This window comes from Thamnophis elegans, chromosome 8 (genome assembly GCF_009769535.1).
Source record: "Thamnophis elegans isolate rThaEle1 chromosome 8, rThaEle1.pri, whole genome shotgun sequence".
NCBI lineage: Eukaryota > Metazoa > Chordata > Lepidosauria > Squamata > Colubridae > Thamnophis > Thamnophis elegans.
In genome coordinates this window covers 57,297,440-57,321,343 of record NC_045548.1, presented here as the reverse complement: position 1 = coordinate 57,321,343, position 23,904 = coordinate 57,297,440, and the positions used below count along the sequence as shown (strand labels likewise).

General features: G+C 38.7%; 1 protein-coding gene across 1 annotated transcript in view; it reads right to left on the bottom strand.

The window, feature by feature from the left end:
* The window catches only part of RIMS2 (regulating synaptic membrane exocytosis 2), a 301,167-nt gene that overhangs the window by 123,328 nt on the left and 153,935 nt on the right, over positions 1–23,904 (bottom strand). Inside the window, 4 exon segments of the mRNA XM_032222740.1 lie at positions 1,530–1,643; positions 4,410–4,566; positions 18,300–18,368; positions 22,050–22,076. Coding sequence (XP_032078631.1) covers positions 1,530–1,643; positions 4,410–4,566; positions 18,300–18,368; positions 22,050–22,076 — 367 coding nt within the window.

The following is a 23,904-nucleotide window of genomic DNA, read 5'->3' as shown; positions in this document are numbered from 1 at the left end:
ATGAACCAGAGTGAGTGCCTAGTTAGAACACATACTCATGCATGGAAACTAATCCAGCAATCATTCAGGACTGACCAACCAAAAAATACTTTATACAAAACTTGTAAATCATGAAATTCACTGTCTTTTGCAATGCATGCCTTCTGAGAGCCATATTTTGTAAGTTTTATAAAGAAAGACAAATTAACAAAAGCCTGGGTTACCTACCTATGGCTGCTAGCTTACGCAATTACTACCATTCACAAACCACAATCTATAAGATGCTATTGACCAACAGTAGAACAAAGCCATTGCTTTTCTGTCTATGGTTATGAGTTTCCAGAATGCCTCTGGTAGGCCACTATATAAAATAGCATACTAGAACACGTGAAGACATTGGTTTCATCTAGCCAGGTTCTTTTTTTTTTTAATCCACTCTTGATTACCAGCATTAAAACAAAAGCAGAAAAATCATTAGCATCCTAGAAAGGCCTAGAAAGATGTTTTCATGCATTACTAAAATGTTGGAATCTACTGGCACCTTAACATGTTAATTCAAAGATCTGGATCAACTTATCCAGTGAGTTGGCAAGTCATGCACAAAAGAAGCAGCAGTAGATCTTAAACCAACATTCTAGATACTGCGCCTTACTTAAGAACACAGGACTTGGCTGAGGTACTGGCAGAGCATTGATATCTCAAGAATCATGAAGGAGCACAAATAGGAAATTCACCTGATTCTGATTAAAGGGATATGATTTCCTTCCCTCCCCCATCCAAACCACAAAAGCAAGCAATGCTTTTCAGCTGTAAGGAATGCACATTTTGGCAGAGGCATGGAAGGAAAAATTAGCAAGATTGATTCTGGTCCCATTTCTAGTTCAAATATACAGACCAAACCATGGAAAAATAATTAAAATAAATACATTTATATGTATTTATAAGAGAAGAAATATTATATTAAATAGAGATTCTCAAAAGACCCTTTTGCACTAAGCCCAATCTATGTGATGAACATACTTCAGAGATCAACAGCTGTACTACATGTGTTTTCTCTCCAGATATAAATGCTACCTAAAAGATAAGTATATATTGTTTAAAATATATTTATGTATAGGCAATTGATGATAAAATCAAGTATAGAATGCACCAGGAAGCTTTCCAATTATTTGATATATAAATATTAAATTATTATATTGGTAAATTATTGTATATTCCTATTTCTAAAGGCCTTAACTGACTAATTATTATTTACCTTAAATGAATTATTATTCAAAATGAAATTAATAGTCAAAATAAAATAAAAGCCTCATAGAATAAAACTCTAACTTCTTTAAGTTAAAAGGTATTTGCTGCCTTCTATTTTTCTGACAGGAAAAATGTATACTATAAATACATAATATACAACACAATGCCTGTAACAAAATAATAATTTCAAAAACAGGAACAATCCATTTTTTTCTACCCTAATTTTGTAAACCAGAGAGCTGAAATGGCTCTGCCTGTAAACTCAGTTTCCATTGTTTATTCTGTTACTTCAGAATATCTACCTCTCTCTGTCTGGACAGTTGTGGTCATCCATTATTCGATGTCTATCCATTCGATTCATGGTATTGTAATGTGCAGGAGTAGATCGGGTCCCTCGAGACCCATGTTCCACATTCCTTGAAGAAACAAAACCGTCAATGTTATAGTGGGGAAAATGAGCAAATCCCTTTGCTAATCTCTAAAATGATGTTTAGTAAATAAATGCAGACTGTCATATTTTTCTCCATAACAGTTTTTTCTGATCATTAATACATATGCTGGTTATTTAAATTCTGGCATTTGATGCAGCATTTTGGAAAATGCTTTAGCATCCTATAAATCTTTACAATCAGATAATTGTAAAACGGGAAGTCGGTAGCTTCTTAATTGATGAGAGAAATTTGGAAAAATTAAGCCAGATTCTAATGCCTCCAATAGGTGGGAAAGTTGTTTCCTGAATATTTAGATTTGCTTTTGCCATATCCTAAAATTGTTGTGCTGTTATATACAATTCGAATGGCCATTAACTGACCAATCTTATTTGGAAATAAAATGAAATTCCAAACAATCTACCCACTACAGAGTAAGTATGTAATTTAAAATTATTCATGCAAAATAACAAGTACTGATTGAAACAAATTCTAATTATGGTAAATAGGTATCTTGATGAATTTTATTGGTAATTCACATTATTTTCTCCAACAATCTGGGTCTTTATTTTACTGACCATGGAAGGATGACAGGCTGTGTCAACTTTGAGCCTGGTGAGATTTGAAATGCCAAATTGCAGACAGTCAGCAGAAGCAGCCTGCAATACTACACTCTTAACCACTGCGAACCGCAGCTATATATGCTGATATATTAAATATTATAAAAAATAATTTAAGTATTTTCCTCCATGTCTTTTTAAAAACAATGTTTAACTTTTGGCATGATGAACACTCCTTTAGAAAATTTGGCAATTGACATTTAAAAGGAACTTTTAAACTTTTATAAGAAGTACGTAATTTTCATAAACAATTGAAACTTCCACTCACTATAGGCGGGAATATTTTTTCACAGATGTTATAGGAGGCGTATATTAATTTTATGATATTAAAAAATCAAGACAATGGTAGGACCTTTTCTGACTAGTACAATTTATATTTTTAACTTTTTTGTCAATTGGAAAACTTGCAATAAATATGTGTTAATTGTCCCTTAATGGGCCATTGGAGGAAAGATAAATACCCTGTAACAAAACATTAGGGTAGAGGAACAAAAGTTATAGGACCTTTAATAAAATTAATCAAGTTCAGGGGTGTCAAACAGCCTTGGCCAGACCTTTCTGAACAGAGTGGTGTCTTTGACAACAGCAGCGCACGCGCGCACGCGCGCACACACACACACACACACACACATATACCCATGCATTTGTTTTCTTCAGTAGTTTGATATTTCTTGTGTTGTTCCATATATGTATCCAGGACACAACTATGTTGAAAAAAATTACATCAGAATTGATATCTATATCAATTATAGCTTCACTGAATATTTTTTGTAAGTTAATTCCACACACTACCTAGTTAGAAAAGCCCATCTACTGTTGTTTGGAAGATATGAAAATACTAAATTTTGGGGTTTTCATCTACCTGCCAAAAACTGAAAGAGACAGGGTTTCTTTGATGACACATATTTCAATTATACAGACACAAGTTTCCAATTATATAGCACTTTTGTGTGGATTTTAACCTTGCTGTTATTGATCAACCTTGAATAAAATAATGAATATAAATGGTACATGAATAAGTAGTCTAATCATTTTCTTGAGATAATATTTTCAGATGTTAACATGGCTGTTGTGTACTCTTACTAAATTTTATACATTTCATGTTGTGCATACATGTGTATAAACTTAACAAGTCTCATTAAAATATTACCACACCACTGACTAATTATTAATGTGAGTCTGACTATTTCGTTATCAAGAGAAAAATATTATCTATAATATATATAGATTAAAATATATGAGGACCTCAATAAAAATATTTTCTGGCTTTCGTATTTATTTACTGGAAATATTTTACTATAACCAATATCTGCAATTTTAAACAGGCAGAATATATCTCAGAACAAGAGTACAATGTAGAAACTGCCACTAGAATATGGAATCACTGATATTCCAGCATGAAATTCTCATATTAAAATCTCCCAAGAAAAAATGGTAAGCAGAATAAAAAATGATTATTTAAAATAATGGTAATTTTCTATCAGTACCACAGTTCTAACAAGACCATTGTATACTTTTCTCACCTCAGTGTTTCTTGTCTGGGTGCAGAAAATTTTCTTGCATACTTACAGCTTTCCGTATTAAACAGAATTTTAAAAAGTAGAATATCATACTACACTCAAATGGGAGATTTATCAGATACTTGACATAAAATTTATCTGAATGGTGATAAATGATACTAATATAAAAAGTATTTTAATCATTCGATGTTATAACATAATCTTTGTGTATGTAAATATTCATTATCTAATTTCTTTATATTATATAAATTCATCAATGAATAATTAACAAATGTTATATATTATTATACATCATTTATAAACACTTGTACTGTTTTAATGTTTTTTGCCTTACAGTTGTTTTATAATTTTAGAATAATAAGTGGCCCAGAGTCACTTGGTTGAACTGGATGACTATAGAAATTGAATAAATGACTAAACAAATAAACTAAACATAGACAAATATGAATAAGCTAATAAAACAGATCATTATAAACAAAGTATTTGTTTTAAGTAAATAATTAGTTTAAGATTTTCTCCCTTTCATTTTTAAAAAAGTTTTATAAAGTCATGTTTTATCGGTGTATTTTATATTGAACCCCAGCCTTTCCCTACAAGTTTCAACTACAAATTACCGTTGTAATGGAGGAACACTGGGAGACCATGATCTAGTTCTTCCTATACTGTCACCACGCTGAGGAGAGCCTGATCGAGAGCAATGATTGGATGACATCACTTGTTCTGGCACTGATAATGTTGAACTTTGAAGATCTCTTCCATTATGTCTGTAATCTACCAAAATAAAAAAAATAGAGCTGAAAGAAATATACAGGCTTTATTGACTGTTGTTTTTTTTTAGTAGCATAGACAGTAGAAAATTTTTCAAATTGCTCACATCAAATCACATAAATTCACAAAAGTTAGCCTTTGTCAAATAGGGCCAAAAAGCCCATATTATTAAGCCATTCATTTCCAACAACAGTCAGCTAATAATTTTGGAAACCCCAAAACTGAAATAGGTTTCTGTTAATGTTTTGTTTCCTAAATAGGTATAGAAAGCAGAGACACACACAATACAGTATCTAATGCTTGGCGACATCATAGACAGCTGTGCATACAAAACTATTTTTATCCCAAAAGGAATTATGTAATATTTATTAACACTGAACAGAATGGATAATTTTTATCTCTTATTCTTTTTGTGGGGAACAATCTTTTTGAGATTTTCTGAAATCTGAATCATATCTACTTATTTTTCAGGTATTCTTTTGCTTGGGCCCTCTTCCTACTAAGTGTCGAGGCTCCGACTAATGAACCCAAGCAATCAGAAATCTGAAACATGGCTCCTTCTCAAAAGTCTTCCTTAATGAGTACATCATATCGGCACAGCTTCAAAGAAAAACCAAATCTATTTTTTCCCATGGTTACAGTATAATTAAACTAGGAAATAACCCCATCCCCAAGTGTCACAGGTCATATTGGCCAATTGGATTAATTGGCGGACTCTTCAGGCACTCCTTCTCCAACCTTATTGGTTGCCAGTAGAGATGACCTTGGTTCTCATGAGAAAGCTCTTTGTTGTGTCTAGTAAGGCATTCCAACCTCTTTTCTCCCTTCCCTCCTCTGTGTGGCAACTGAGGAACAGAAAAATGGATGCTGCCAGATTCAGTTCGAAATTGACACACTTATTCATAGATCCTACAGCAAGTATTTTTGTGTAGTCTTGGCCCCAAACAACTTTAAACTCTTTAATAAAAACTGATTTCCTTAGTTTACTTGATGCAATGTCACAGAATATTTCCTGCCATTACAGAATTTTCACTGTAATTTCTAAAGATGATACAGCTTTGGGGTGGGGGGTGGGGAGAAAAGGCTAACTGCTAGTATAAGCCTTCCTTAGGGATGTGTCAAAAAAAGATAATGCTCTATTTATTCTTATTGATCAAATTTCTCCATAGGTACACAGTTGTAAGCAACAAAATTGAACAAAAACTATTCAATTACATGAGGGAGAAAACCATTATTGAACAAGTTAAAAACATAAAGGTTAATGAAATGAATGGTATATAAAATGGAATGATATTTTAGATAAAGCTACCCCTCATCTACAAAGTGCTAATTCAGAACAAGCTACTTATATATAATGTGTTCATTATGCCTTTTCATTGCTTCCCAGGGGAAGTTCTTTAACGGAGCCTACCGTATCTTAATTAAAAACCTGGAAGCTGGGGGAGTTTGTCAACGAGCCTATATAAACTGCTGATTTTATTACAAGCAAGAATATAAAAACACAAGGGAGGACATCAAAAATCATGACACAAGGTATAAGAGAAGCTGAAACTGGAAAGAATGTAACTTAATAAATCTAAAACAAAAGAACCATCACGATTATTTGCAGGGTAGTCACAACATATACAATGTGTAGAAGATGGCCCAGATTCTTGGACTTTGAACTATACCATTGACCAAAAATTTGGTACACTACTTTTATCTGGCATGTGCCAGGTAGGAACAGCTTTGAGAGGGACAAATATGGAGTAGCAAGGGCAAAAGGTGATACCTGCCTAAAAGTCAGCCAAATCAGCCAAATCAACCCTGACAATCAGATGTTGCAGCTAGATTGGGGGTAACTTGCAACAGAAAAATGGCAAAAGACAATCTCCTCTGGTCCTTGTTGCTTCTCCAAAGTCTCTTTTCCTGCCATGAGATTCAAACCTGGAAAATCAATTTTGAGGGAAATTTTGGAATTTAGCATTTAATCTTGAAAAAAACGAGGCATGGAGGAAGAAGGAAATGAAACGGGAGGAGGACTGCATTTGCATTTAGTGTATAGTCTTACAGCTAAAAGAAGTATAATTTGCACTGCAAAATAATATCTGAATGAGAAATAATTCATTACAATATTTTTAAAAGCGTATGGTAAAGGAAAAATAATTTGCCATAGCTTGTTATGGTGCAAGTTAATGACATCTGTTTGAAGACTCAATTACAAATAAAATGCATCAATGAATGTATGCAGATACTTTTAAAATGTCTCACCCTAATAGCACTGCTATTATATCTGGTTCTATTTCTTTTTTCCCTAAATTTCAGTCATTCAATTTCAAAATTCAAACTGCAGTAAGAGGAAGAAATAATTAAGGTAGTATAATCATGCAGTCTCCATGAAAAACATGCATTGTCACCATATGGCATTAAGCAAAGAAGAATTGTTTGATCTATGGAATGGGACATGGATTCTCAAGCTTAGGAACCAGAACTGCCATTTGTAACCTAAAGAGAAACTGCAAATATTGTGTGTGCCTAAATCAGTGTTTCTCAACCTCAGCAACTTTAAGATGTGTAGACTTCATCTCCCAGAATTCCCCAGCCTACATGAAGAGCAGAAATATCTTAAGGCTGTTGATGTTGAGAAACACTTAATTACTATGGCCTGGAAGTACCCTTCAGTACGAGGTATTTCAAGCAGATCACAAAGCATGCAGTTTATTTATTTTATTTTTATCCTGACTTTATTGTTTTATAAATAAGTCAAGGCAGTGAACCAGTGGTGGGTTTCAAAAATTGTTGGAACCTACTCTGTGGGTGTGGCCTCCTTTGTGGGAGTGGCTTGCCACCCATGTGACCGGATATGAAATTATGAATTAGTACTTAGGTCGGTCCAAGTAGCTATTCAGAAGTTAGTGGTTAGAAGCAATCGTAAAGGAAGATATGGAATTAAAACCAGAAATATTTTGTTGGCTATTTGAAAGGGAGTGTAATATATATTTAATTTTAACACATGTTAGCAGCTGCTGGAATTGTGTTTGCACAACAGTGGAAAAACAGAGATATGTAAATGAATAAATATTACAATGTGCAGGAATAAATAAATTGACAATTAAAATCAAGAAGGCTTTGAATACTTTTTCACGTGGGATTGGTTTTAGCAACTGCCAACTAATGGAAACAGAAATTAGAAATCCAAAAGTATGAAAGAAAACACCAATTATGTAAGGAAAGGTCCCTAAAATGTATAAGGAAATATTACTAGATCATTATTAATGTGTAGATAACTGTGGGACATTACACACCCACCAGTGGTGGATTTCAAAAAAATTTGGAACCTTTTCTGTAGGTGTGGCCTGCTTTCCGGGTCCACTGGTGGAACCTCTTCCAACTGGTTCGGTAGATTTGACGAACCAGTTCTACCAAATAGGTGCGAACTGGTAGGAACCCACCTCTGCAGTGAACATAGTTAATATTGCTTCCTGCTCTTATTCCCCCCCCCCCCCCATAACAACTTGGTGAGCTGAGCAGAGCATGGCAAGCCTTTCTAGCTGGGCTAGTTTTATGCCTAAAGCAGGACTTTGGTATAGTTGTACCGAAAACATTGTACGATGGTACAATGGTACATTTCATTATGTCATTGTTTTCAATAATTTGCCCTATAAGTGGAAATTTTATTTACGAAAAGAAAGGTCTATTTTAGCATTGGGAAGATACAGTAACTGTTTTGCTTAAAAACACTAATCACTATAGTGCTGTCCTGTCCAAGATTTATGGGAGTAAATGTAGTTTACACCAGAAAATATTTAACAAGTGGAATATATATTTTTCTCACTAAGAAATAATAGTAGCCTGGCAATGTTCTTGAAAACATAATGAGATAGTTTCACATAAAAATAGAACACAAATTAGGTGGTTATTTACAGCAAATAAATTACAAAGTTAATACCTACCAATTAATACTGAAAAAAACTCTTTATTCTCAATGGTTTTAAAATATTTTAATTAAAGAAAAGCTCTAAGTGCCTCTCTCTCTAATCTTCCATATTTAGAAATAAATGTATTTAAAATTTGTTTAAAAGTACATATGCAGTTCCTCCCACTTTTTACTTTTGAAAATGCAAATTAAAATAAGAGGGGGGGGGAAATAAGACAGCCGTTTATCACTACTATAATGCTACTTATCCAGCAGCTGATTGTACTCACAAGTGTTAATAAGGTAGTAAGGAAATATTAGTAAGAAAGGAATTGCTCTTGAAGCAATGAAGTGTTTAAACAGAGGCTGGATGGCTATCTGCCAGAAATACTATAACAGTGAATTCTTGAACTGCCTGATCCTTATAAAGAAACCATTATTCTTATGAATCAATCAGAACTGATAATAAAGTTTATTATATTTGCTTCTCAGAAGTTTTAGTAAGACTGTATAACTATGATTATGTAAATACAAACAAAATAGGCATTGTCTTGTCCAACCATTTAAGCTGCAGTTGCCATTAGGGAAAGCAACTATCAAGTCCTTATCACTGTGTTTCACCTGAAGGTGGAATAAGGACCATACATGTTATTGCCAGCAATATTAATACCAAAAAGGTGCTACAACTTTTGCAAAAGCAAAAAGCAAATATAGCCCATATCAATCCATAGCTCCAATAGTGGGTTTCCATTGTTTTTACTACCAGTTTGCTCATGCATGCACCCGTGTGCGCATGATGCTTCTGCACATACGCAACACTTCTGCGCATGCGCAGAAGCATCCGGGCAGGTGGGCAGAGCGTCTCGCTGCTGCCACTACACCCAATCCAGGCCGAACCAGCAGAAACCATCTCTGCATAACTCTAGTTATTGCTAGGGCAGTTTTACTAAAATATAAAATTGTGCATTTTTTCTTTTGAGACAATGGCTTATTTACATCTGTGGGAGGAAGGGAGCAGCAAAAACAGAAAAGATATAGTAAATATAATCAAGTGAATATATCCATTAGGAATGTAAGAACAGGATGAATATAGCTTGAGTTCAAGGTTCTTAACTGAAAACATGGATGCTGAACAAATGAGAAGAAAAACCCCTCTATAGTGACAGCAGGATAGAAAACAAAGAAAATAATCATCTACCATTTAAACTTTATTTCTCAAATTTCATGCCATCCCTGTTAACTACCGTAGGGTTTTTATGAAATAATACAAGCTCAATCTCATCACTGTAAAATTATTAAATTTATGCAAAAGATTTCAATATATTGTATTACTACGTGTAGTTTTGTTTATGGGGTTTTAATATTTTTTTCTACTCTTAATCCAACAGTCCATCTGTTTTGCCTAGGAAGAAGCATATATCATTTTTTTCAACAATCCAATCAAAGTTTGTTTCTTGTTCCCTGCAATTTTTCAAACAATTCTTGTTATCTCTATACATAATACAATCACAAAAACTTTTCATATTTTCAGATTATACTCATATTCTTTTCCTTCCTACTTCTTTCATATAAGATTTAGTTCTTACCTAATGAAATTTTTAAAAAAATGTGTAACTTTGCATAATATTTGAAAATCATAATTGCAATCACAACCACCTATTGTGAACTAAAAGCAAAATACCATCAAAAGAAAAACGACACCAAAAGAAATAAATAGGCTGTTGTTCAAATGCTGGTTTTTTTCCTTCCCCCCAAAATGGTAAGAAATTGCTAAAAAAAAAAAATTAATTCACTTGCCAGCTGACTGAAGTTATAACTAATTTCAAGCTTTATGGTATTTCTACACCAGTTTTCCCTTTATGTCCTTAAAGATGGTTTCACTAGTTCAGTAGGAAGCTATGCTCTAATCACATGAAATGCACATTCTGTTTGGAATCAATAAGAAGCAGTGGTGAGCCTGGCGCCATCCATATGGATGAGCGGAGCGAGCGCATTCGTCTTACCGCCTCTGGGAGGCTCCGTGATGCTCCAGCTGCTCAGTGGAGCATCGCACAGGCACTGTACACACCATGCGTGTGCACAGAAGCGCTGAAGACTTAAAAGACCGGTAAGGAGCGGGTGGATCCTTCAGAGTACCAAACCGGAATGGTATCCGGTGCTCCGGGCAGGCTCTGGTACACCTGTACCGGGGTGTACCTACTGCAACCCACCACTGATAAGAAGCATCCAAGAAACAATCAATAGCAGGAAGCAAACAGCAGTTTCTAACCCTGTTTGGCTTTCCCCCTCTCTTTTGCTTCTTCCATGTCCTCAAACTTCCCATCAAATTCCTGTTTGCTTGCTCAGGGAACATGGCACACCTGACATACTAGTGTTTAAAATTAATTACAGGTAGTCCTCGACTTACAATCATTCATTTAGTGACTAAAGTTACAATGGCACTCAATAAAGTGACTTATGACCGTTTTTCACATTTATGACCCTTGTGGCATCAGTATAATCTGTTGTGGCCCAGCAGGAGCTGTTGGAGCTGCCAATGGACTCCGATAGCGAGGAACCCTATGAGTCGGCTATGAAGGATGTGGAGGACCCTGGGCAGGGTTCAGACTCCGAGCAGGGACCAGGGAGGCTGGTTGGCCACCAGGAGACGCCTGAGGCATGGAGCAGTGGGAAGATCAAAGGGAGTTTGTCCTTGACGTCAGGCACTGGAGCAGTGGTGAAGATCAAAGAGAGTTTGTCCCTGACGCCCGGCAACGAAGGGCGGAGAAACGGAGGCAGCAGTTACGGAGACAGACTCATAAGAGATAATCAAGCCCAGGTTGTTGTGGCTTGGCTCCTCCCAAGAGAGTATATAAGAAGAGACTTTAGGAGGAGCCTTTTTGCAGGACACAACTGTTCATAACAAGCTGGAGAAGCTCTTGTTTGTATTGTATCTCTTGTCTGTGGGAGTCTGGGTTGCTGCCAAGTCTTGCCAGTGAGTCATGATGGGCTTTCAGCCAACAGGATTGTAATTGCTGTAAATAAAGAGTGGCAAACTACTAAGCCTGTGTCGGCGTTGATCACCGGACAGAGAGGGGTCCAGAACAATAATCTTATGATCAAATTTCAGATGCTTGGCAACTGGCATGTATTTATGACAGCTGCAGTGTCCCAGGGATTGTAGAGATCACATTTTGCAACTTCCTGATAAGCTACATTTAGGCAAGAAAAACAAAATGCACAGGTACAGTATATGTGGTACATTGCTCAATAGTGGTAACTGTGAGAGGGATTTTGGAGTCCTAATAGACAATCAACTTAAATATGAGCCAGAGTGTGCTGCAGCTGCCAAAAAAGCCAACACAATTCTAGGCTACATAAGGGATAGAATCAAGATCACGTGAAGTGTTAGTACCACTTTATAATACCTTGGTAAGGCCACACTTGGAATACTGCATTCAGTTTTGGTCACCAAGACGTAAAAAAGATGTTGAGACTCTAGAAAGAGTGCAGAGAAGAACAACAAAGATGATTAGGGGATTCAAGGATAAAACTTATAAAGAATGGTTGCTGGAACTGGATATATCTAGTCTTATGAAAAGAAAGGGTGACATGATAGCAATGTTCTGGTATCTCGGGGTTGCCACAAAGAAGAGGGAATCAAATTATTCTCCAAAGCATCTGATGGTAGAACAAAAAGCAATGGGTAGAAACTAATCAAGGAGAGAAGCAATTTAGAACTAAGGAGAAATTTCCTGGAACAACTTGCCTCCAGAAATTGTAAATGCTCCAACACTGGAAGTTTTTAAGAAGATGTTGGATAGCCATTTGTCTGAAGTGGGTTTCCTGCCTAATCAGGGGATTGGACTAGGAGACCTCCAAGGTCCCTTCCAACTCTGCTATTCTATTCTACTCAACAAGTCAACAGGAAAGCCAGATTCACTTAGCAACCGTGTTACTAAATTAATGACTGCAGTGATTCACAATAACTGTGGCAAGAAAAGTTGTAAAATGGGGAAAACTCAATTAACAACTGTCTTGCTTACCAATAGAAATTTTGGGCTCAATTATTTTAAAAGTACCCCATTTGAGAAAATTTGTTGGTTTCCCTCTGCCTAGACCCATGCCACAGGTGGCATGTGGACCCATTTCTGAGGGCATGCGAGGCGTTGCCCTGTCATCTCCAGCACACGTGTGCGCAATGGCAAGCTTGATTTTTGGGCTTGATTTTTGGCTATTTTTCAGTCCCCTGAGGCTTCATGGAAGCCTCCTGAAGCCTCCAGAGGGTGAAAAATCGCCCAATGCGCAAAACGGAATTTCAGGAAGTTTGCGTGCTGGGCCATTTTTCACCCTCCCCAGGCTTCAGGAAACTTTCCTGAAGCCTGGGTAAGGCGAAAAATGCCCCAACGCACCTCCCGGAAGTCCAGAGGCTTCAGTGAGGCCTGCGCCCCTGCGCGGGGAGTAGTGTGTGCATGCACAGGGAGGGGATTGCATTAGGGGTATCTCACACTCCCCATGCTTTTGGCATGCCACAACAAAAAGGTTAGCCATCACTGGCCTAGAACAAAAATTATCTCCTTTAAATACAAATTACTTTCCTATAAAAAAAACGAATAACATATATGCAGTGCATCTACAGTCATACCTATGCCCACACACACACCTAAATCTCATCCCAACAGAAGCAACAATGCAGAAGGATTATGGAAGGAGGCATTAAAGAAGGAAGAGATAAACGAGCAGGAAAGAAAAAAATCCTACCCATTTAGATTTTATTAAAAGGTTCAAATCATGAGGTTGTTTTTTTTTAAAGGTTAATTTTAAATTAGTTTTTAGAAAGTAGTCTATTCCTAAAGCAAGCAAAGATATGGAATAAAATTCTGACACAACCGAAGAAAGTGTATTTAGAAAAAACTGAAATATTTCAAAGATACCCAAAAAAGAACAGCAATTGGGAGGGGTTTCTGTAATATCAGGCAAAGAAAAAAAAGCTTCTAATGTATGAATTAAGACCATTACTTATACTGATTAATGCCAACAAACAATTGCTAAAATAAATGACAAGGAGGTAGATCATTAGCAATAGACCTATTTTCTAGCCTTAAAGTATACTTCTCTTGAATCATTTCCAGCCAAGTTTACGGAAATGTTTTTCCTTCTTTTCCTCCAGTCCATAAATAAGCAAGATTCTTGTTATGATTAAGGTAAAAAGTTGCAAAATTATTTCTGAAAAGCGTAAGACTTTTTTTCCAATAGCCAGTACCAGAAGTTTTCTTAACATGCATTCATGCATATATGATCTCTTCAGCATAAGCCAATAACTTTAAATTGTTTCTACACTTTATTGTTCCTCCTCAATTGTTTCAGTGGAAAAGGCAAATAATGATTTTCAATCTCACTCAAACCTGCATTTTCTGAGATTTAAATGAATATAAAGTTTCTGGAATAAAAATGTGCCCTTTGTGTTTTGCTTTATGATTATGGATTATATCCAATATCAAATGACTGAGCGCTACTGCATTCTGTTATTCACCGTAATGTTCTCACTCACTGCCTTGCATATCTGTTTGATAAGATCAAGCTATCCACAACTCTTGCAAAGTGAAATATATTACTTAATTGGTTGCCCTGACAGATTTCAGAAGGCATTAAGAAATTAGTTATGAGGATGAGTGACCAGGGCCATCAGCTGTCTTTTCACTGTATGCTGAATTATTCTGATTGTTTTTTGTCTTTCGGGCTAATGGGTCTTTGGATTTGTTTACAATACTTTTGTTTATGGGCTACCATGCAAGGCCTTTAAAAACCATTTTGTAGCCAGACAGGTAGAATAACCAGTTCCTACTGGTTCGGCCCAGTTCGGCCAAATAGGTACTAATTCGGCTGGACCCGCAACCAAACCGGTTCTATGCTCGGTGGCGCCATCTTGATTTTCTGTTCTGCACATGAGCAGAACAATCTTCATTGGAAAAATGTACTTTCCCCCCCTTTTCTAATGTGCGCATGCGCAAACCTTTTAAGGTGCAAATGGGCACATGGACCAAACCGGTAGTAATGCTAGCAGGAATCTACCCCTGGTAGAATATTGAAAGACTGTACCCATGAGCTGTTTCTGTTTTGTATCTGGGCTTGAAATGTGGCTAAAACAGGTCCATATAATCAATTTCCTGGAGGATCTCTGGAGCTATTGCTCAATACCTTTACAATTACCTGCTGCCAATAAGGAAGATTAAAGCCTGGAAGGAAATATTCCACAATCATTGAATCCAACAACATATATATATGTTATATTTATGCTGATATAACAAATATAACAAATGTAACAAAAAAGGCAACAGTAAAAAATATTGGGTTTCTGTCTGGATGGTCTCTTGTGACGAGCCTAATGACAGAGAGTGGAAGTGTGACCTTCCTCCCATACTTGGGCATACCAGGGGTTGTGACTTTAAAGTATATATATATATATATATATATATATATATATATATATATATATATATATATATATATATATATATATATATGTTTTCTGAGGTTTTCGCGGGTGTTGGTATGTAGGTCTCTAGTTGTTCGGGTTTTCTCCCGCGTAGAATTGGAGATGTCTTGGTGACGTTTCGACGAAGTCTCATTCGTCATCTTCAGGCTGCTTCAGGTTACTTCAGGCTTGGTGTTTCCAGGAGTGGAAACACCTCCTGGAAACACCAAGCCTGAAGTAACCTGAAGCAGCCTGAAGATGACGAATGAGACTTTGTCGAAACGTCACCAAGACATCTCCAATTCTACGCGGGAGAAAAGCTGAACAACTAGAGACCTATCTATCTATCTATCTATCTATCTATCTATCTATATATATATATATATATATATATATATGTTTGGTTAGGAAGGGATGCACTATTATCTCCTTTAAAGGTCAAAGAACCACTCTGTCAAAAACAGTGACACCATCATATGGACCCAATACTGGTCATCTCCCAGGCAGCTTTAACAATCCAAGAGGAAACTGGGTCTAATAAACAAATGGCCATGTTCATAGTCTGAAGGCCCCTGCTCATGTCATCAGGTGTTACAAACTCAAACTCAAGCCAGATCACTCCACAAGGCTATGCTCCAGCATCTCAACGGGACCAAATCAATTGGGATCCAAGTACATCTAAGCAGCTTCCTTTGCATGATAAACCAAGTATTCTTACATCAGCCCTATAGATATGTCTGTAGCTGATTAATATTTACCAATTAATACTGAGAAAATTCTTTATCCAAAATGATTTTAAGTATTTTAATTAAAGATCTCTGATTGTATTTCTATCTGTTCTCCCACATTTGGAAATCAATGTAACATATGTTACAAAGAAGAAAAATAGGACAGCCATTTCTCACTATTAGAATACTACTTATCTAGCAGTTACCTTATAAAAATTAGTAAGAAAGATAGTATGTAAGGAAGTTAGTTTTAATTAGCAGTCAGAGCAGCCAGAAACCAAGGCACTAAGGCTCTGATGACCAGGAATGAATGGTGGAGATTGATGGCTAAACAATGGGATTGTTTTCAAACAGTGAACCAAATGTCCCTAAATGCAGCCAGACCTAAAGTGACCAGATTTTAAAATTGGTAAAGTGGGACACCATTGGCGGGCGGGGCAGGGCTGTGTGTTCTTGATTAAAATTTTTGCTGCTGGCGCTGAGGTGAAGCCGCCAAAGCTCCCGCCCATGGCAGCAGCGGTGCTTCCTCCCCCTCTGCTCGGAGCACCTGAGCTGGGCACCGCGTTACCCCTGCCCTGCCCCCTCCTCCGCTGCTGTGCTTTTGAGGAGCCATCAGGCCTTTTTTCCTGCTCCCGCCCCTCCGCCGCCTTCCTACTGGCTCCCGTGGCCTCAAGTCTCCTCAAAAGCACGGCGGGAGCTTTGGCAGCTTCACCTCAGCTGCAGCAACAGGCAGAAAATCCGGGGGTGCTGTTAGAGGAGGAGGAAGCAGCAGCAGTTAGTCCGGTGGTAGCGGGGGCTTACCGTCAATCCAGTCACCCCATGCTCATCACAACAAATCACTGCGACTGCATGGGAATTGAAAAGTGCTGCGCGGTGTTTTCTTGCCTTGGGAACAGTGGTCCCGCGGGGGAGTCTCCGGCCGCTGCGCTCGCCTCACCCGCCGGCCCCTGAAGTGCACGAGGGATTCTTTGGGGAAAGGCTCCGCTTCCAGACTCCGCCGAGGGCCACACACACAGGTGGCTCTTTTCGGAGAGGCGGAGGCTTTCCCATGGCTTGTCCGGGTGGAAGTGCGGCTGGAAAGGCGAGCCGCTCCCCCGCCCATCTGCCCGATCACTTGTTTCACCCCGGCCATGCGAGCGGCAGTGGATGGGCGGGGAAACGAATGAGCAGCTCACTCGCTCCCCGCCCATCCGCTCGCTCACTCGCTACAGTACCCAGACCATGCAAGCGGAGCGGATGGGCGGGGGAACAAATGAGTGGCTCACTCGCTCCCCGCCCTCCGCTCGCTCACTCGCTACACCCAGCCCATGCGAGCGGCAGCAGATGGGCGGGGGAACGAATGAGCGGCTCACTCACTCCCTGCCCATCCGCTCGCTCACTCACTACACCCAGCCCATGCGAGCGGCAGCAGATGGGCGGGGGAACGAATGAGCGGCTCACTCGCTCCCCGCCCATCCGCTCGCTCACTCGCTACAGTACCCTGCCCATGCAAGCGGCAGCAGATGGGCGGGGAGCGAGCGAGAAGGCATCAAAATTAAAGCGGGATCTTTTGAGAACGTCCCGGGAAACGGGAAAAATTATGAAAAGGCGTGGCTGTCCCGCCAAATGCGGGACGTCTGGTCACCCTAGCCATACCCCAATATCTGCCAGCCTTTCTCTGCCCATTGTAGCAGGTATGTTCTTCTCAATTCTTCTTTACCCTCAATTCTTCACCCATTATTCCCATCTCCAAGGCCAGGGAATACATATTCAAACTTGCACTGATCTCCCCGTACCCCAGAAACCCTAAGAATCTATCTCAATATCTAGAGGATTCAATTCCCCTATCAACTATACCTGCCCAAGCACTCAGTGGGTTCACCGACAAATGCGCGCTCGACAAAAGCGCACCACTAAAACTGCGGCAAGAAAACCGCAAGGTCGAAATCGCGCCAACGAATGAGCACAGAAGCGCGCTGACAACAGCGTGCCAACAAAAGCGCATCTTCAATAAAGAACTAATAACAACCTAATAACCCTAACCCTAACCCTAAACCTAACCCTGAACCTAAGCCTAACCCTAAACCTAACCCTAAACCTAACCCTAAACCAAACCCTGAACCTAATCCTAAGCCTAACCCTAAACCTAACCCTAAACCTAACCCTAAACCTAACCCTAACCCTAACCCTGAACCTAACCCTGAACCTAACCCTGAACCTAACCCTTACCTTAACTTAAATCGCGCTTTTGTGGGCGCGGTTTTGTCGGCACGTTGTTGTGGGCGAGTTTATGACGTCACAGTTTTCTCACCGCGGTTTCATCACACACTTTTGTCATGTGTGCATTTGTCGGGTCACACACTCAGTGACCTAAAGAGGGAGCTTAACCCTGGTCCCACTCCTTGCCCACCTACCCTTCCTAAAGATAGGGAAACTCACACCACTGGCCGAATTGCTTTCTAATGTAGTTGCATGTCTTATGTTTTAGAAAACAAATCCTTCCAGATAAATAAGATAACCAATATGAACTCTTTCATTAGCAACCAAATTATTTTAAAACATTGCAGAAATAAGCATGGTAACTTTTCATTCAGACACGATTGTGGAAGAAAGAAGAGTTTGCATTCATCATGAAAAATAATATTTAAGAATTTTAACAATATGTCTATAAATGTTTTACCTGACACTACTCCTATTCCATCATCACAATCATAGTCCGAGATTTCACTATCACTTATTCTTTTGGATCCTGCAAAAAAAAAGAAAAAGAATAATTAAGATGATCATAGCTATTACAGTAAAGAAGTGACATGTTTATTAAACTTACTAGTAACGTTAGTAGAACTAGTTAATTTTGCATACATTCATTTTGTGAGTAGACAGAGAAAAATGCTATTTCAAGAATTACACTTGGTAGCAGATGTATTGAAAGAAGTTAATAAAAAACATCTACGTCAATTGCTACATCTAAAACGCCAGACACATAAGGAAAAAATATATTAGGTTCTGGCTTACCATTTTATCTGCTTGTACACAAGAGACGTCCTAATATTTCCAATGAATCAAATATAATTGATTTATCAACAGTTAAAAGAGCTTTGCTGCTCAGAAGCAGAAAAACATAATCCTCATTTAGGATTGCAAAAATACTGATATGGAAACACTTTTAAAAATATATATAGTTAATGACTAAAACATATTTTATAATACAAGATCATGTATGCTCAGTCATAATTGAGGAAATAGGAGTAACTCAAATACATTTATTTTCCTCCTTTTATTTATTATGCAAATTTTCTTTGTTATCTTTTATCACAGTCAATCGATCTCTCCTTTGACAATTATGATTAACACTAATTGTATTTCTTTCTTAAACTAGCATTTACAGTTTTTTTCTCCTTGAACTAGTTCCTACAAACTTCTTGGCAAGGTTTTTAAGAAGAGATTTGATAGCCCTTTGTCTGGAATGGTTAATGGATCTCTTCATGAATGGGAGATAGGGGGTTGGACTAGAAGATCTCCAAGGTCCTTTCTAACTCTATAGTGAAAGAGTTATATATGAGCAACAGAAATTATAGAGAAGGCAATATTTTATTCTTCAAATTGTTCCTTCGTGCTTTCTCAGAAATTATGTGCTGATTCTTTTGGGTTGTGAAACAACACACTAAAAATCAGAAGAGAAAGAACTTCAATGGTAATCTTTATTATTAAAATTAATAAGTAGAAAAAAGCATCTTATCATTGCCAATACTGAGCAAGAAAGCTTCAACAGTGTGTGCTGTTGGGTGGGTGAAGATTTAAACTCTGCATGAACCAACTTTCATTTGCTGGAATCAACTTCTGCATTTGCCTTCCTGTTCCCATATTTTGTGCTTTTCTTGTTTCTGACTCCTACTCTCAATCTCAGGAGGTTCCTGATCAAGTCTCTGGCTTGTCTCATGATTCTTTCAAAATATTGGGGTTTTTTTTCCAGATTAAAAACTAAACGACCAGTTTTACAGCTCCTCTTCAGCAAGGGTGGGATTCAGCTGGTTCAGGCCAGTTCGGGTGAACAGGATGCTAATTTTATATCTGGTTCACCAAACCAATAGTTGCAAGGACTGGCTGGCCCTGCCCGCTCCTCCCCTCCCAAGAGTCTCCACAGGGCCCATTTTGGATGCCAGGTAAATATAAGGCCGGAGCAGGAAAACGGTCCTCCCAGAAGTTCCAGAAGTCCAGAAACAGGCCAGTTTTCAGCCTCCAGAGCAAGGGAGGCCGTTTTCGCCCTCTGGAGGCTCAAGGAAAGCCTCCAGAGCCTGAGGAGGGTGGAAACTCCGCCTCTGCTGTGGTTCAGGAGGCTGAGTAGGCCACAGCCACCATGGCCACACCCACCCCAGCAACCCGGCAGAGAACCTGTTGCTAAAAGTTTTGCATCCCACCCCTGCTCCTCAGGTAAACACACATTCCCCTTTTGCCTTTTCTAACATGTTTATGTTTATGTTGTTTATGTTTATTTAATTTGTATGCCGCCCTATTCCCGAGGGGACTCAGGGCGGCTAACAAACAGAGGGGAAGGGGAGTACACACAGGGAAAACAAAAGACAAGCAAATTAAAACACAACAACAGTCGCAATAATTCAAGTGGGGCTGGGAACTCATCAGCCCCAGGCCTGCCGGAAGAGCCAGGTCTTAGTGGCTTTGCGGAACGCCGGAAGGTGGTGAGGGTCCGGATCTCCACGGGGAGATCGTTCCAGAGGACCGGAGCAGGCCACAGAGAAGGCCCTCCCACGGGGAGTTGCTAGTCGACACTGGCTAGCAGATGGATTTGGAGGAGGCCTAATCTGTGGGATCTAATGGTCGTAGGGAGGTAATTGGCAAGAGGCGGTCTCTCAAGTACCCAGATCCAATACATGTAGGGCTTTTAAAAGTAACGACTGCACCTTGAAGTGAGTCTGGAGACCAACAGGCAGCCAGTGCAGCTCGCGGAGGATTAGGTGTGACGTGGGTGTACCGAGGTGCACCCACAATCGCTCGCGCAGCTGCATTCTGGACAAGCTGAAGTCTCAGAATACTCTTCAAGGGCAGCCCCATATACAGCGCATTACAGTAGTCCAGTCTTGAGGTCACAAGGGAGTGAGTGACTGTTCTAAGGGCCTCCCGATCCAGGTAGGGTCACTCACTTCCCATCAATGCTTATCCTACTGAACCTTTTGTCCACTATATGCTATGCCCTAGTATAGAGTGTCAACGTTGATTTCATTGAGGGCCGCATCAGGATTCTGTTTGACCTTGGGGTCCAGGTGGACGTGGCCAGTTTGACATCATCATGTCAGGGGCGCCAACCACTCTGCCAGCAAAATGGGCTCCCAAGCTCTGTTTTCTCTTGCAATGGCTTTCTGCTACCTTCTACCAGTGAAAATGGAACTTGGGAGGGCCGGAGGCAGCCTCCCGAGTTCCATTTTCACTGGAAGAGGCACCATGGGCTGGTCCTTTGCTGTTTCCAGGGCAGCCCTGATAGCCAGATCTAAGCATCCCATGGGCCAAATCTGGCCCCCGGGCCTTGAGTTTGACACCCCTGCCCTACTACCTTCTCAAGATTAATACACAATCTTACACACTATGCTTGCATGAATGTTGCCTTTCTGCTAAAGCAAGGACATGAAATTTAATCGGATGACCAAGGACTTGAAAGAGGAGGTGGTCCTCAGAAAACCAGGTCCAAAGCCATTTAGGGTCTTAAAGGAAGGTTGATTTAATTTGAGGTTTTAATGTAAAACAGAAAATTGAGATATTTATTTGCTGAATTGATTTAGGAAATTATATCCAATTCTATGCTGGTTTCATTTAAATACAATATTTCTCAGAAGTTCAAGTTAATCCATTTCTAATCAAATTTCTGATTCAAAACAAATGGTCTTCCAACAGTTATAAAAAATAATACTATAGAGCTACGATTATTACAAATAAGATTAGTTATTTACTGGGTTTAAAAAACATAGCTGGAAGAGAATTATTTATGTATAAGTGTACACATATAATTTATGATTGATACTATTGATACTATAAAGGAAACATTATTGCTCCATAATATTCCTGTATAGTGTCATATCAATAAGGAATTATAAGTAAGTAGTTAGTATATTAGTTATAATTTTTAAATTTAACACAAATTGTCATAAAGTACTATCAAGATATTAATATTGTATTACTTTATATTGAAACACAGTGAATGAATAGTTAGGAAGCTGTTCTATTTTTTTAGCAAACTGTTTATATCACTAGCCAGAACTGTACAATTAGAAATAATGCAAGGATAAAGTCTAATTTTAAAAACAGAATAAGAATCCAAAGAACGAATAAGCAACTGAACTGGACCACAACTAATAGCAGAAGCACATCAATAGCATTAGGAAAAAAATCACAAGCGATAAGTAGCATGCTTTTAAATTACCTGGATTATATGAATATGAGCCTTTATCTGGAAAATTTTAAAATGAAGTGATATCAGAAAAAAATATATGAGGTTTTGACGTGTAACAGAAATGTACTTAATTTGAAAGTTTGTCTATAATTAATTCAACTGCTCTATTTTTATTTGACAGTGCATACATGAATATAGTTTTTTTAGAACTTTTTAGAGCTTATATATACACTGTATTTATGTCCAGTGGCACTTACTCCATAATGATCTGGTGATCCTAAAAACCATCAGGGTACTTTAGTATTTCAAACAAGAGAACTTCATTCTGTTAGTTCTATTTGGTAGCCAAACACACGATAGAGTATCAATTAATTCCCTTAACTGGTGATTGACTCAATAATCTTATTTCCCCCATAGTTTCCTACTAAATTATCAGGGTTTCCCTACTGTAAATACACTTGCATTCTCTCCAGTGTATCATCTCTCCCTATTGCAAGATAACATCCTCTTTTCTCACATTAGTACAGTCATGTACTTATGAGTGGTTCACCGACAAAAGTGCGCCCGACAAAAGTGCGCCCAACAAAAGTGCGCCCGACGAAACCACAGTGATAAAACCGAGAGTTCTAAACCGTGCCGACGAATGAGCGCTGAAGCGCGCCGACAACAGCGTGCCGACAGAAGTGCACTCTAAACCTAACCCTAACCCTTACCCTGACCCTGATCCTAACCCTAACCCTAACCCTAACCCTTACCTTAACTTAAATCGTGCTTCTGTCAGTGCGCTGTTGTCGGCGTGTTGATGATGTCATGGTTTTAGTTCCATGGTTTTCATTCCGCGGTTTTGTGGGCGCACTTTTGTCATGCGCGCATTTGTCGGGTCACTCTTATGAGTAATGTCTGTGAAGTTATGGTATCATCATAGAACTTAAAGCTTTTTCCTTACAAAAAGCTGGCCAGTTTGGGGAAATCTGATATCCAGGGGAATTATGTTCCAGAAATAGGTGCACAGCAGAAAGGCATATGCTTCTCCAGTCCTGTAAAATGGCAATGTTTAATGGAAGGGATCTGGAGCGTGCCAATCTGCCAGAATGTACCAGAAACAAGGGGAGATGGACAGTTCCTCAAATAAACAGGTCCTCTGCCATGAACTGCTTTCTAGGTAATGACCAGCACCTTGAATTACAGCTGGAAGCCAACTGGAAAACAGTGCAGCTAATGGTGACACATGGGCTTACTAAGAAGGTTCTTGCACCAGGCATTTCTACCAGCTATAACTTCCCATTGGACTTTGAGATCAGCCCCATGTAGAGCACATTGCAACAAACGAGTTGCAGTGATGGTACCCAAATTCTGAGCTAATGAATTTCAAAGAGAGTCTGCCTTAAGACACTGTTTTAAAAAAAAAGCCCCTGGGAATCCTTATTAATGTTTCCAAGAATCAGCTTTATCGTGAACTAGTATTGAAGACTCTTTATTGAATGTTACTTCTTTCTTCATTTTTGCCACTACATGAGACTTGAGAGGGTTCATTAAAAGCATTGGTCTATTTTTTTTTTATAAAAGACACATACAATGCCCAATTGTGGTTTGGATTCAGGATTAGGTACCTTTAATTCTCATGATTGGCTATTTGTGTTCCAATTCCTTCTGCCGCAGCTTTAAAATGAGGCAGTTCTAAATCCATCATGTTGCCTGTAAACCAGAGGATAAGTCCCAATTCAACTCGAGGGGTCTTTGGTGATCTCTGAGTTGGGTGTTTACTTGCAGATATTTAATTACTCCAACTAGGTAACCTCATCAGTGCTAGTGATGTTGATGACTAGCACTGATGATGTTACCTTGTTTGGGTAATGAAACATCTGCCAAGAAAACAACCCAGAGT